This window comes from Propithecus coquereli, unplaced genomic scaffold, assembly GCF_000956105.1.
Source record: "Propithecus coquereli isolate 6110/MARCELLA unplaced genomic scaffold, Pcoq_1.0 Scaffold48, whole genome shotgun sequence".
In the NCBI taxonomy this organism is placed as follows: domain Eukaryota; kingdom Metazoa; phylum Chordata; class Mammalia; order Primates; family Indriidae; genus Propithecus; species Propithecus coquereli.
The window spans coordinates 8455029-8470578 of NW_012150618.1; the positions used below are offsets into that span (position 1 = coordinate 8455029).

The 15550-nt window shown below is 37.1% G+C and overlaps 1 protein-coding gene across 1 annotated transcript in view; it reads right to left on the reverse strand.

Moving 5' to 3' along the window:
* Window positions 1-15550, reverse strand: part of ADGRG6 (adhesion G protein-coupled receptor G6) — a 152224-nt gene that overhangs the window by 23818 nt on the left and 112856 nt on the right. The window contains exons 9-18 of the mRNA XM_012655523.1: window positions 15251-15393; window positions 12712-12823; window positions 11585-11649; window positions 10431-10641; window positions 9080-9251; window positions 7526-7666; window positions 5270-5389; window positions 3653-3698; window positions 2130-2236; window positions 1226-1326 (exon numbers count right to left, since the gene is read on the reverse strand). Coding sequence (XP_012510977.1) covers window positions 1226-1326; window positions 2130-2236; window positions 3653-3698; window positions 5270-5389; window positions 7526-7666; window positions 9080-9251; window positions 10431-10641; window positions 11585-11649; window positions 12712-12823; window positions 15251-15393 — 1218 coding nt within the window. The remainder of the gene's footprint in view (window positions 1-1225; window positions 1327-2129; window positions 2237-3652; window positions 3699-5269; window positions 5390-7525; window positions 7667-9079; window positions 9252-10430; window positions 10642-11584; window positions 11650-12711; window positions 12824-15250; window positions 15394-15550) is intronic.

Here is a 15550-nt window from a genome sequence, read left to right on the forward strand (position 1 = left end):
TTTTTTTAAAGACAGGGTCTCATTCTGTCACTCAGGCTGGAGTGCAGTGGTGTCATTGTAGCTCACTGGAGTCTCAAACTCCTGGGCTCAAGCAATTCCCCTGCCTCAGCCTCCCAGGGAGCTGGGACTACAAGCACATGCCACCAAACCTGGCTAATTTTTCTATTTTTTGTAGAGACGGGGTCTCACTCTTGGTCAGGCTGGTCTTGAACTCCTGAGGTCCTTCCACCTCAGCCTCCCAAAGTGTTAGGATTACAGAAGTGAGTCATCGCACACGGCCTGAATTTTGTTACTATTATCTATTTAATATTTGACTTACAACACACACATCATGCTCAAACACACACACGTACACACCTGAAATATTTAAATGAATTACGCTAAAGCTTATACACCTCAATGAGTAAACATGCAAAATAAGTATTTTCTGAAAGAATGCCTGCTGTCACTTTTGGAGAAAAGAGAACATGGAAGGAAACTAAATTTTCCTTTTTAATTACTTAGGGAAAACATGTTATAGTTTAATTGTTTATTTTAATGCTCTAAGAGCGCAGAAAAATATTTATATTTTAGGAAGTTAAACAGTTATTTTCTATGACTTGTCAGCTTTTAAAATGATTTGTTCTTATCCCTGAGAGCACTTATGCACTTGACTGTCAGGAAAATTACAACGTGCAGCGCTGCCACACGACAGTGGTCATTTACATAGATGCAGGAGCCAAACACTACATCCCACGTCTCCCGGCTGCTTCCTCCCGCTCCCCGCAGGAGGAAGGGTGTAAGATGTAAGGGAGGTGATAAACACAACCTGATGTCTGTGATTCTAATTTGAAAAGCTTTACTGCCTCGGCTCACAGTACTCCCATCTCCCATTAAAAAACAAATGTGGTTTGGTTCCTTTGTGGGGACTAATCAGAAACAATGGCTACAGTCCAATCCGGAGGGTCCCCTGGACCCCAGGAAGGTGTGTGCAAAGTCACAAGTTTACCGGGTAAAAGGTAAAGGTATAAGTCTATGGATGAATTCAAACAAGTTGTTGGATGTGGAGTGGGTCTTGAAAATTTGGTAGGATGAAAAAACACATGGATGTGATCTAATTTTATTTAAAACTGTCGGGCAAGCTGGCTAATGAGAGAAATGAAACAGGGCCATGGGAAAGGAAAAAGGAAGAAAGGAAGGAAAGACTGATGTGGAGGCCTAAGAGTGAGAGACTCATCACACCCACCATCTCTCCTGCAGGACTGAAGAAGCCTCCATCCCCATCCTAGCCACCAGTCTGTCCCAACAGGCTGCAATCTCCAGGAGGGAGATCGCCTGGCACAGTACCTGGTACAACGTGACATTCAAACACACTGAGTGATAACATAAGGAAAAAAATTTGACCTCACTTTTCACAGTTCCCTTCCATGTAAATAACACCTGACATTTTCTTCTGTAACTTTCCCTCTCTCCCCACCCCTCTGATTCCCTGTCTGCCTCCTTTACTGTTTCTCCCTTAACCCAAGGGTTTCACCGGGATTTTCTTGTTTCTGGTATTATTTATCGTCACAGTTAATGCTACAAGAAGGAAAAAAAGGGAAAGTTCTTTTCTATAATACCTTCACATATTTTTAATATATGATCTCTGCTAATTAGATTCTTCATTAAGAATCAAGATTCAATGGCCAGGCGCGGTGACTCACGCCTGTAATCCTAGCTCTCTGGGAGGCCGAGGCGGGCGGATTGTTTGAGCTCAGGAGTTCGAGACCAGCCTGAGCAAGAGTGAGACCCCGTCTCTACTAAAAATAGAAAGAAATTAATCGGACAACTAAAAATATATCTAAAAAATTAGCCGGGCATGGTGGCGCATGCCTGTAGTCCCAGCTACTCGGAGGCTGAGACAGAAGGATTGCTTGAGCCCAAGAGTTTGAGGTTGCTGTGAGCTAGGCTGATGCCACGGCACTCTAGCCCGGGCAACACAGTGAGACTCTGTCCCAAAAAAAAAAAAAAAAAAAGAATCAAGATTCAGATGAAAAGGATCAGGAAACAATTAAAAGAACACATAAGTTAAAAAGGTAGACTCATAAAAAGGAAGTGTGCTTTCCAAAATTATATCAGGTCCAAACGAGCTTAGAAATTCCCCCGCTTACCATCAGAACTCCAAAGTGTGTGAAGTGGTTACACAGGCAGACCGTCTCACTTGTGTCTGAGCCTCTGTGTGCAACACATCCTGACATGTTCCACCCTCCAACACTTGCTGTTGAAGGAATCAAGAAACAGTGTGAAAATCACAGCAGGTCAGTGTCTTCTCAATAATGGGTGAGACCTTTAGGGAAATTGGCCTCAGTCTCTTCTACATTACAGAGTTTATTTGTAAAAAAGACATTATTATTAAAGATTCCTGGAATCACTGCATGTTAGCACTGGGTGGGCAGGTAGAGATTATTTGGTCAGTGGCTTCAAACTATGTACCACTGAGTGCCTCGGGGGTTCGAAAAACATTTGATTCAAGTTTAATTTTTTAACATATCTTAAAATAAATTTCTATAAACAGAATACTCCTTTTCAAATATGTTACATGCTAATGAACTCTCTGGAGACCAACACATTTTTTTTTGGAAGGTCAGTCTACATTTTTGTGAAGACATAACAAAGAAGGTCTGCTTTCTTAGAATGTGCTGTTATGTACATAGCAGTCATGGATGCTGATAGCTTATTATAAATGGCTTGAATACATCTTTTATGATATAAAATGGCATAAGAGCAATTCATATATTGCTGAACTTTTTTATCTATTTGTTTGAATAATATTTTAAGATACAAGGCGATATTTTTACTATATATATGAGTAAAAACTATGCAACTCAAAACCAAATAATTAATTTAAAAAAAAAAGCTGTCCAGTTGTGATGAAGACTATCAAAAAGAGAAGTTTTAGCCACTTTTAGACTATATTTTTTATCAGGAGAGCAAGCCTGCATTGACAGCAGAATGAATTTGGCCACAATAATCCCAATGAGGGACCCTGAGGGACAGTGACCCCCAGGGGAGAGGCAATGGGGCTTTCCTCCCTCATACTTCCCCTCAAAGAGACTTCTACATCTTATCCTGAATTATTTGTTTATCCCTTAATTTTGCCTTCCTTTCTTGACTGTTGAATATTATTTTGGAGCCTGTTAATTTCTTTCAAGGAATACATGTTCATTATAACCATTCCTATATTTACATTCCTTTAGTCTGCTTCTCCATCCCCCTTATAATTTGAGGTCTGGAATCTGGACTTCAAATTGTATGCCTTGTGCCTGTCAAATAATCTCCTCAGGTGTGTCCTAGAAGAATGAGACTAAGTGTATGTCTATGTTCATGTAAAAGTGGCAATAAAAATGTGTACTGTATTTTATGAATAATTGAAATCAAAGAGGTTGTTCCAATATTAATAAAAAAGAAAACAGGGTCAAGTCTGCCTATTTCTTCTTGCAATGACTAAAAAGTTACAGAACTTAGAATCGACTTCCCAAGCTACCTAAACTAACTTTTGCAGCTCAGTTGCCATTTTACACTTACGTTGTGACTCACTCTGGTTTAGGGTGGAATGAAAGGAAACGGGGGTGTCTAACAATGTTTAAAATTCAGTTGTTATCTATATTAAGACAACCAATATTTTAAAACTTACTGTTTTTGTTCATATCCCAGAAGGCACAGATGGGCTGATGCACTTCCTATATTAACATAAGAATAAACATGTGAAACTGTGTTTAAAATGCCATGATTTAAATATGGCAAAAGAGTTAAAATGCCAAGGGTTTCACAAAGAAATAGATCAGCGTGAGCTATGCCAATACAACCTGAAAATGTCAGGCAATTTAGAATCTGGGGGGATCTCTCTCATAGAGACTTCAAGTGAAAATCAACTATAACCTCATGAGGAATCATATTATCATTGATCTGTAGGTTACTATGAATGTCACATCACTAAATACTGACTCTACCATCATTCTTGGCATTTAGCACAGCTCTTCACATTACAATTTCACACATCATCTTCAAAACCCTCCTTTATATCTGGGCGTTTACATTAAAAAATCAAAAACAGAGACTCAAAGAGATGTTTGTAGACCCATGCTCACAGCAGCATTATTCACAAGAGTCAAAATCCAAGTATCCATTGATGGATGAACGGAAAAACAAAATCTGGTATATACATACAATGGAATATTATCCAGACTTTAAACAGGAAGGAAATTCTGACACAACATGGATGTTGGACTGCAACATGGATAAATCTTAAAGACATTACGTTAAGTGAAATAAAGACAGTGACAAAAGGACAAGTACTGTATGTCTCCACTTACATAAGATACTGAGAGTAGTCAAATTAATAGACTTGGAAAGTAGAAAGTTGGTTACTATGGGCTGGGGAAAGGGAGAATAGGTAATTAGTATTTAATGGGAACGCAGTTTCAGCTAGAGAAGATGAAAAAGTTCTGGAGGTAGACGGTGGTGATGGCTGCACAACAAGAATAGAGCTGTACAGATGATCAAAATGTTAAATTTTAGGTTTTGTATATTTCACCATGATAAAAAAGATCTTCCTTCATAGATGAAGGGGCTGAAACAAATGAAGCCAAAGTGTAGCACAAAGAGGGCTCAGGGGGTTGGTGACAAAGGAGGCTGTTAGGTGACTTAATTTCCAGTCCTCACTCCCTGCCTACCTTCCTGCCTACGTAATCAATGGAGAATCATGACAGGGACCTGCTACAAAAGTGACAAAAACCTCTTCCTAGGCCCTCTGGGACAATAAGAACCCCCAACTAATTTTATCAAATAAACAAATGAGAGCAAGGGTAGTGAAGCAACAAGAAAAGTAATATTTGCCAAGATTTTAAATAAGCTAACCTCTCAAAATTAAGTCAGACCTTCCATTTCTCTTTTGGCTTATTTTATGGGAAGCAATATATGTTGTTTCTTAAACACAGCAGCCCTTTTCCTGCTGAATATTAAGTATTAAGTCAGACCTTCCATTTCTCTTTTGGCTTGTTTTATGGAAGTAATATATGTTGTTTCTTAAACACAGCAGCCCTTTTCCTGCTGAATATTAAGTCCCAGATAAGATAAATTTCCCCCAGCTGTTGCCCTTTACTGTGACTTCAGAGCACACCCTGACCAGCGTTCTCCATTTCTTCTCTCTCCCAAAAAGGGCCAGTTACTCTTTATCATGTAGGGAAAAAGGCCTGACCATTCTCTGAAATAATCTGCCTCTGTTCGATTGCTACCGGTAGCATTTTCTTACCTGAGTTCCTGTATGTTTGATTTTAATTTGAACAGGATTTGTCAGATCCTGGATGGTAATGTTTCCAATACTGCACGCCATCACGTAACTCACTAAGGTTTTTCTTTGGGGTCCTACATCCTTTTAAAGAAAAACAAAATCGCGTGTGTTAGGAGGACACACTCTTGTTTTCCTTTGGTGCTCCAAAATAAGCAAACTGTCAGCAATTTTTACACTTAAGATCTTCAATTCTAGAACATCCTGTTTATAACATCCAATTGTTGGCTTTCCTGAAGGAGCTTTGCAATTTCCCTTATTATAATAAATACATCGAGGGGACATTACGAGCCAATATTGTAAGGCAATGTTCATAAAACTCCATTCTTGATTGCGGTGACTGATATCAGCCACTTAACATCTGAAACAATGCAAACTCATAAATAATATAAACTCATAAAAAGTTATGACACAATTAGATCATTTCCCTACTCTAGAAAATAGATGAAATTGTTTTCCTTTACAGAAGTATGAAGGAAGTATGGTATGGAAAATAAAAAGCAATCCGTCTTTCACACCCATGCCAATAGCCTGACATGTTTACTAACTTGCACCTAAATGTAATTCTACTGGATTAAAGTGCCATGCAGAACTTCTACCTTCTTCTATGATTGGATGCTTGCCAGTTATCTGCAGATTCCACTTCAGCGATAAGGCTGTCAGGAAATGGAATCTGTGCCACACAATGATTTGGACCAATAGGCTTTCTCTCCAGCAAGCTCACCTCTAGTTTTTTTTCTTCCCCTTGTGTTTCTTGTCAAACCTCCCGAATTTCTCTCTACATCTCAGCTTATGAATCAGTTGTCTTGGAATAATTGCAGGATTTCTTGAATTCCATACAAAACTCAGCATCCAAAATACAGCTTTTTATTAATTTTCTGTGGTGGTCACTATCAGTAAAGTCACCTATTAGTTGGTGATACCCAGGCTTTTATCAAAAAATACTCATCTTACCCACCATGTTAGGGGACTACCATAGAACCCTTAACGTTTTTTCACTTTGTTATAAATTTACTTTAAAAACCAAACGCACATGTTTCCTACTATTATCAACTTTGGGAGATGCCAAAGGAGAAGGACAAAATGATGTGGAAAAGACTAAAAATAAAACAATGACAGATCCTTACAACTCTGAGAGTCGTCTCAAACTCTTCCCATAGGGCTAAACCTGGCCTCTGAACTGGACCTCCTTTCTGTACCATTCACATTTCGGGACACCTATTGCATTTTTTATATTGTTTTTAAAGGTGACGTTGTAAGCCTTGAATTACAATAATTTTAACAAATGTAGTTGTATGTGGTCATAGCTATAAAATCTAGTAAATTATGTGTTTTTATATAAAATATATAAATTATAAAATTTTTATATAGCTTGTTCCTAAATCATTTGTTAATAAAATTTTTAAAGTTTGGAATTAATTACTGTCAATGATTCCATGGTATTCCTTTTCCTTATCTATAACCTGCTTGGCCATTCCTCTACACATGATGTATAGGACAGATCTATTAGAAACAATTCTACTTGGCCTGAGATTTGCTATTTTCTCCTATATAGCTCACATTGTTTGCTATACACTGGTATCTTGAACTTAATAGATAACTTTTATTTTTTAAGAAAGGGCTCAGCAAAACTGCTCTAGATTGAGTTGTATTTACAAAGGCAACCAGAGGTTACCAGTGTTTGCTGGCAATGGACCTTCTAGTATCTAGAAATGATGCCAATAAAAATGATAATATGTGCTCAGCACAATGCCACCTAACTCTGCGGATGTGTGAAGGCCAAGGGTCACTTGAAATACTAATGGGAAAACTGATTAAAGCCAAGAATGCTGTTCATTATGTAAACAGAGCTTCCTGCTAAATTAAAAAAAAAAAAAATCCTTTCCTTTGGTGTACAATTTCTTTAAAGGTCTAAATGACTGGAGAACATAAAATATTTAACAAAAGGAATAACAAATAGTAACTTCTTCACGAATTCAATTTCAAATTGTATCATGCAAATCCTAGCCTAGTATTTGATTTATTTTAAAAACTGGAATATTCTATTAAGCATATTATTATCTGAAATAAAATATTTAAGCAATTATGTTAAAATTTTTCATTTCTAAAAATACAGATTAATTTTTCTAAACCCCTGATACATATCAAAAGAATCTCAACTTTTACCTTTGAGCAAAGAAACTTCATTTGCAATTGAAAAATAATTCAGTGAATGCTTACCTGGAAAAGTCCAGTTCTGTTGAAAAAAGTAAACTGTGCTCTTCTAACTAATACAGAATCTTCTTGACTTAAATTCTCAAGTAAGTTTGGAGGCAAAATTACAGAAGCCAGTGGATCCATTTGTCTGTTCTCAAAATCCATCTGTCTCACACAGAGAGATATATTGGTCAAGTAATCACAACTACATGGTAATGATTACTTAATCCACATGCTGAGTAAGTCGAGAGAAAAATTGCCAAGTATCAAGTTAGCTAGGACTGGGACCTCCCTTGATCTCTACAGCAGTCATTGCAACTCCTGGATAAATCCATTACAAACAGAGCCATAGATCTCATTTGGGTTTTTCACGTGTACAAAAGGAGAAAATGTGTTGGTTTTAACTAACGCAAACTGAGATATTTATAAATCAGTCAACATTTCCAAATATAAAAATTACATTTACTATTATCAGATTTTGAGGTTTTCTCAAAACACTTAGTGAAAAATAATAACTACCAGAGAAAAAGAAAGAGCTTGAAATTAATTTGCTGATTGCAAAGACTGAGTTATCTCTGCAAAGAGGCAACAACTGAAGTTTTATGAATACTCTTGGATCATTTTTCCTGAAATCGTAGCTCAGGCCAAAGAGAGCTTTCTTGAAAATGGTCTTGGAATGAGACTGGGGTTGATCGAGTTTCCACTTAAAATATGAAACAGAATTACTCAAAAGAGCCCCTAGTATACAGGAGAAAAAAGGTCTTCTCTATTTGCTGATTGCAGACTTTTTATATTTTCAGTTTGCTCTATCTCTACAGCTAAAGAAGTATTATGCTCCACAAACTTTGCCAGGTCAAGGACAATGCTTCGTTCATTTCGTTTGCCCTGGTGGCTAAAGTTGTCTGGCACACAGTAGGAACTTGAAAATTATTGGCTGAAGTGTCACCTGAACCTGTCAAAGAAACTCTATTAAACTTGCCCCAGCTTATTTTTCTTGCCTTGCAGTCACCTGCCATTCCTGGACTTCTACATCATTCCTTCTCCAAGTGTGATCCTCAAACCAGCAGCATTAGCAACACATGGGAACTTGCTAAAAGTACAAATTTGGGGTACCTACCCAGGACTGATTAAATTAGAATCTCTGGGGTTAAGATCCAGCAATCTATCTTAACAGGTCCTCAAAGGAGATTCTAATGCTCATTTTGAGAATCACTAGTAAAGAGAATGCTTCCTGCTTCTTTTTACCTTCAGGCCCTTAATAAAGCTCTTTTTTGAGATTGAACTGACCCTCACCCTTACCCCCAAGATGGTGGCCCTTACTCATGCTTTAATACCTAGCTGTAGGATCACCTCTTGTAGAAGCTTAGCTGACCACCTCTGCCATCCAGATTATGAAAATGTACCTCCTGTGTGCTTCCACAAGACCTTGTGGCTACTGCTACAGTTACTTAGGCAATGTTCAGACTTGATTGCCACCTCATGGACCAATATCTCTTTGAAGCAGCCACTGCTAAGTGATCAGCAAGTTTTTATACTTTAGTTAATTAATTAAAATTAAAGAAAATACTGGTTCATTACCTGGAAATACGATTCATTATTGCTTGGAAGGCCGATGCTAAAATTTGAAATTGCATTTGTTCCTGGGGACAGGGATGATACTCCAAGAGCCAAATTCCGAGTTGTAATATTCACATGTGGTGTGCTACTTAGGTCTATCTTGAAGGCCAATTCATCGATTGTTTTTAAAGCTCTAAAGAAATGACAACAATACCCTGTTAAGTAATACAATGTTTTAGGTACTAAAGATATATGCTTTGCTGCATGGCGAAATACAAACCAAATAAAATTGTATTTAAATTTTCTGATCGTAACATGAATATTTACAAAATTACCCCAAAACACAATAACATCAATTAAAACATAGAATCACAGTGATGGATGTATCCTCAAGAGAAATATCTGCCTTAAAGAAAATCAACAACTAAATTATTCTGAATAAATACTGTTTTTTGGCCTGGTGTGGTGGCTCACACCTGTAATCCCAGCACTTGGGAGGCTGAGGGAGGATCACTTGAGGCCAGGAGTTCAAAACCAACCTGGGCAACATAGCAAGAACCTGTGTCTACAAAAAATTAAAATAAAAAAAAATTAGCTGAGCATGGTGGCATGTTTCTATAATCCCTGCTACTCTGGAGGCTGAGGCAAGAGGATCGCTTGAGCCCAGAAGTTGGAGGTTGCAGTGAGCTGTGATTGTGCCACTGCACTCTGGCCTGGGTGACACAGCAAGACCCTGCACTGCCTCTAAAAAAATAAAAAATGAAAAATGAAAAAAAAAATACTGTTTTTCTTTCACATTAGCCTCTCTTTCTTCACATGAAAAATACCCTCCCTACTTTATAACTTAGTGAGAATCAAAGGAAATAACGGGGTGTTTTGTGAACTGCAAGACACTGTAAAAATGTTTATAATTATTATCTTGTAGAAAAAGTGAGAAAATACATTTTAACAAATAAAAATTTTTCATCAAAGAAATGTGGTTAAAGGGAAGGAATAAACAAAAAGTTAAACACCTTCATATTAATACACTAAATGAAGTAACTGTATACACATTGAATTGTATAACCTTGGTTAACTAAACTTTTAGAATTTTTCCTCAATAAAAAATGAAATACTGATTATGCTTTTCTGGGACTATTTACATATCTTGCCAGATGACAACTATAATCATTTTGCAAATTGCATTTTTCAAAAAATAAAAATAAAATAGAGAAGTTTTAAGTTCATGCTGTAAATGACCTTGGGAATGCATGTTATAGAGATTTGAATTATAAAGTCTGGGCATAAAATATTCAGATACATGAGAAATTATATATAATAATACATGTATCCAATAAATATTAATATTACTCTCCAGAAAAAAAATACTTACTCAGAAGAAGATTCAAGCAAGTCACTGTCTGAACTGCTTAAGATATTAGAAAATATATTCATTAGAGTTGAGCCAAGTGTTATATCAATGTTTTCTTCACTATTCACAATCCTTTTGACCTGTTCCACAATGCTGGTAATATTGGCTGAGGTTAAGTTCTGCACATCGGCAGTCAAATTTAAAATCTGATTGGCAACTTCATTTGCTTCACCTACCAAAAAAAAAAAAAAAAGAATGTAGAAGACATAACATATAAAGTTTTACGTGTGTATTTTGTGCATTTCTAAGAATCCATAGTATAGTGTGATACTTCACTTTATAGTTGAAGCAGGAAAGTGGGGTTCCTGTGTGTACTCCCTTTTCACCATCTTCATATTTCATTTATTTTTTTCAAAACATTAATGGGGTACAAATGTTTTTGGTTACATGGATCACTTTGGTAATGCTTGAGTCACAGCTATAAGTGTGGCCATCACCTCAACAGTGTTCACTATACCCGTTAGGTAGGTTTTTGCCCATCCCCTCCTCCCTGCTCCCCCCTGCTTGATTTCCACTGAGTTTTACTTCCATCTGTGCACAGGTGTGCCCATTGGTTAGTTCCAGTTTAATAGCAAGTAAGTGCGGTGTCTGTTTTTCTATTTTTCAGATATTTCACTTAAGATAATGGTCTCCAGTTCCATCCAAATTGTTGCAAAAGGCATTAATTCATCCTTTTTTATGGCTGAGAGTACTCCATTTCTTTATACACAGAGACTAACTTCTCTCTTTAGTAAGATACAAATAACTTGGAGAGACCAATGATCACCTGTCATTCTAAGAGAAATGTCCCCAGAATCACTGAATACATATATATTTGCGATTTAAAAACAATACAAAACTATAAAACATTGATGCAAATATCAATTTATATATTTGTTTTAAGTCTTCTCTCGGATTTCCTTACTATTTACAATCTCTTTCAGAACAAACAGAACAGAAAGTTTGAATGAAGAAAAAAATGTATTTTCTACCTTAAGGGAAACAATCATTTGCCTGACTTTTAATATTAAAATAGTATTACACAGCAGAGGAACGGATCTGAAGACAATGAAAACAATGAAGCATGAAGTCATTTCATTTCGTTCTTGAGAACTAAAGAAAAATTGCTCACTTACTTAAACAGTTGGAGAGATCAAGGGGCCCCCAGTAGGCTGAAGATGAGTCTGTAGCATTGTTATAACTATGAAACAAAAAAGATATTTCAAATATTTGGTATAAATGACATCATAACTGATAAAATCTGTTAATATGTTTTAGAATTTGCCTTGATAGTTAGGTAAGTTTAATTTGTAAATAAAACTGTAATATGTTGAAATAAATCTGATATTATTTATTCTTACTGAGGAAAAATCTGTAGCAGACATCACGGAAACAAAATACCAGCAATATTCTATATCCTAACCTAGGATGCACTGGTCAAATACTGCTTTAAGAATTTTATAGGTAAAATCTAATTTTTCTTTCATAAAACTCTGTGAAGGAGATTATAATCCACATTTTATAGATGAGGAAATGGATTTAGGTAAGTCAAAGAATCATCCAAGGTCACACACGAGGAAGAGGTAGAGTCGTATTTCAAACTCAAGTCCATAAATCTCCAAAGCCCCCTTCTTTCCTCCCTACCAAGTATCAAACACAGCAGTAGATGCAAAGTATTTACACTTAAGCAGTTTCCATTGCTGAATTCCCTCCAAGAAAAATGTAATTGGGAGTGGGGAGGAGTGTGAAGAACACGGTTGGACTTGCTGTTCTGCAAATCCCTGCAACCGTCTTGTCTCTGAGGTGTCCATTCAACATTTAGGGAAAATCTATACCCTGACATTTTCCATCAGAAGATTACCCCAACCTGGACCTTATCTTTATTCCCTCTTTGCCTCCTCTCCCACCTCCAACAATAATCACTCCAAATAGTTAAAAAGTTTTGGAATTTCAGGTGTATGTTCCAAGGCTCTAAGCTGGCTAGGTTCACCTATATACAAGGTGCTTTGCTCTGATGCTACCCTCTGGTTTCAAAATTCTTCATTCTTTCTTTGGAGGGGGCTCAATTAGCATATTGCTGGGAGGAAAACATTGCCTTTCTGGGTAACCTACCTACTCTTATCTTTATTTTCGATTTAGGCATACACAGAGATTCCTGCCCTTCTTTTCAACGAATACAATGCATGAGAACTACCAGGCCCTGTGACTCTGGGAAGGTAAATGACTGTGGAGCTTTGCTGGCAAGAGTCAATGAAAGTATTACCATATCCGTGAAACAGAAAAGCCAGGCTTGTCTGGACAAGGGAGGTTGTATTCAGAAGGTAGGATGGCTGGCCAGTGATAGCCTTTGGGTTCCTCCACGGCAGGACATATAGCTACATGAAAATAAGAACTGACATGAGAAATATTCATCTATTCTTTGAAGTTAGAGGTTAGAGTTGCAGGATGAAAGCAAAATGACAATGCTGGTAATTAGGTATTTATTTCATGTAATACTAAAATACTAGTGTTTTATGTTCACAATTTGTAAAAAATTAGAAATTAGGAAAAATATACATTTAATACATTTCAGATATGAAAATTATATCTTTCAAAACCATTAAATTAAAAAAGTTATGCAAGGATAAACATGAAACATATATACTGTTCTAATGCAAATCATTTGCAGATAATATTAGTAAAATAAGTTTTATTCAAAAATTAAACACTATGGAAAATTAAAATAATCCTGAAAAATTCAAAATGTCATTTGATCTTTTTGAAGCCTATAAAATAGTGCAGCAATAGCATTATCATTGAGCTGTGAGGATATTTTATGGAAATGTTCCAGCTGCTCTGAGATCATCTACTGCCTGGAAGTTACTGGGGAGATGGCAAGAAGGCACCTGTGAGCAAATTCCATGTCTTACCCTCACTGCTTCACCCCCGAATCATCCCACTTTTTGCTTGAAACTCTCTGGGAGAGTGTCATGACATAAAGGATTCAGATTTTACATTTTAAAAAACATGAAAGTAACAGCAATACGTCAGTAACAACAAGACTTCATGTTTCAGTGACGAAAAAACAGCAAGTTGTGCCGGACTACTAGGAACCAGAATTGCAGTCAACAATTGAAAATTCCAATAACTTTCCCATTCACAGTCTGGGCTTTAAAATTGTCAGATTTTAGCCTTTTATTTTTAAATTGGTAGAAGGAAGAAACTTCTCTCCACAGACCCACTTGCAGAAAAATAATAAAATGCAGAATTTAATTTAAATGGTATAAATTAAACATCCAGGTAAGCAGAGAGAGTTGTCTTGGGGGATCCTCCAGCCTCTGAAGACAGAGAAGGGCTGGTCCTCCTAGGGTACCTCAGTCACATATAAGCTACCATTCGTCAAGCTCCTTCTTTGCAGAGAATCCTGTATGGAAAAGGGAAGCAGGCCGTGCTTTCCCTACCCCCAAAAAGCACTGTTAGGAAGCAAGTATTTCCACACAGAGGCTCAGAAACTGTTTATCATTATTATTAAATATTGCATTCACCCATCTCTACGAGTTCTCTGTAATCATGTACATCGACACAATGGAGATGGCTGGTTCCTCACAGAAGTGGAAACGCCTGGTTCTTTACTACACTGTGATTCTGACCTCAGTCACAGTCACCCTCTTTGAGGCTGAGCAATACTTGCTTCCCTGCTTCGACCTCCTGAGTGTGAAGTGTCAATGTTTTCTTTTCTTTTGATCTCGACTGATGTACCTAATCATATAATAATTACTAGAATAATTACTTTTTGTTGTCCGTATTTTTGAACATTTGCCTTCCTAAACTATTCCCAGCAAGACTCACTCATTCATTTACTTTGCAAGTATTCAAGTCCCAGGGACTGCGCTGGGATCTGGGGGCAGGTGGGAAATAAGGGTTTAAAGAAAAATTAAAACATGATTTTTAAGCCAGAGATTATCATTTAAAGAAAATATACCTAAGAACATAAATACATCCAGTCAAACATTACGGTCTTCTAATGAGTGTAATGCTCTAGGTATCTGGACAGTATGAAGTGGAGGCTCAAAGGCAGTGATGTCTATTAACACATGATGATGTTTGAAAAGGCTTCATAGAAAAGGTGACTTGAGAGCTGTCTTTAAAACTAGGTAGGTGACAATCAGGTGGACAATGGGAGTAGGGAAGAGCCATGTAGGCAAAGACATAGAAAGGATGTGGAAAGGAGCACGGCCTGTTTGGGGAAGTGCAGGCAGTGCCACGTGTGTGGCTGGAGATTAGGATGTGAATCGTGTCCAGGTGAGACTTGATTCTAGGTCCAAGAGAACGCCCAGATTCCTGGCCTATTCCTGCGAAGACAGTGGTATTGTTAAATAGACAGGGAACGTAAGAAAAGGAGATTTTTTTTATAACAGGAAAGTGCCTTCTATAATATCTACCACATTAGAGCTCCTATATGAACATATACACACTCTTTTCATCCCTAAAGCTGAAGCCAATGATGGCCAAGGTTATTCTGGCATTTTGCTTATATGTACACGCTCTTAATATTTTCAAAATATGTCCCTAAAATAAAGTATAAACTCTCTTCTGCCTCCTTCATTCCCTTGGATTCCTAGGTACTGAGCTGATTCCTTTTTTTTTTTTTTTTGCTACATCAACTTATTTATTACAATGTCACCACTATGATGAACTTCATCATCAGAAGAAACTATTTTTACATAATTGAATAGCACATAACGAATATGTTTGTTTTTTCAATTAAACCCACATATACAGTCATATCAAATGCATATTATAAAAAAATTAAAGTCACGTACCCAGTTGCCTCACATTCACCGTATATAGCCGCAAACCCTCATCCAGGGACTCATTATTTTTTAAGAGCTTCTGCTGGATGGTTTTTCCTTCTAAGTTGGTGTTGTTGGTAGCATTGTAAACTAGAAGGGCCCAAAGCACCAACCTAGGAAAACATTTCAGATTAGGATTGTTGCTGGGGTTGTTGATTGATTGGTTGTTATTTGGTGGGAAAAACAACATTTTGACATGAAGGGCTGACCATAAAGTGTTGAGACTGAAGAGATGAACCAGCGTGCTCACAGGCTTTCTCTGTTGCTATG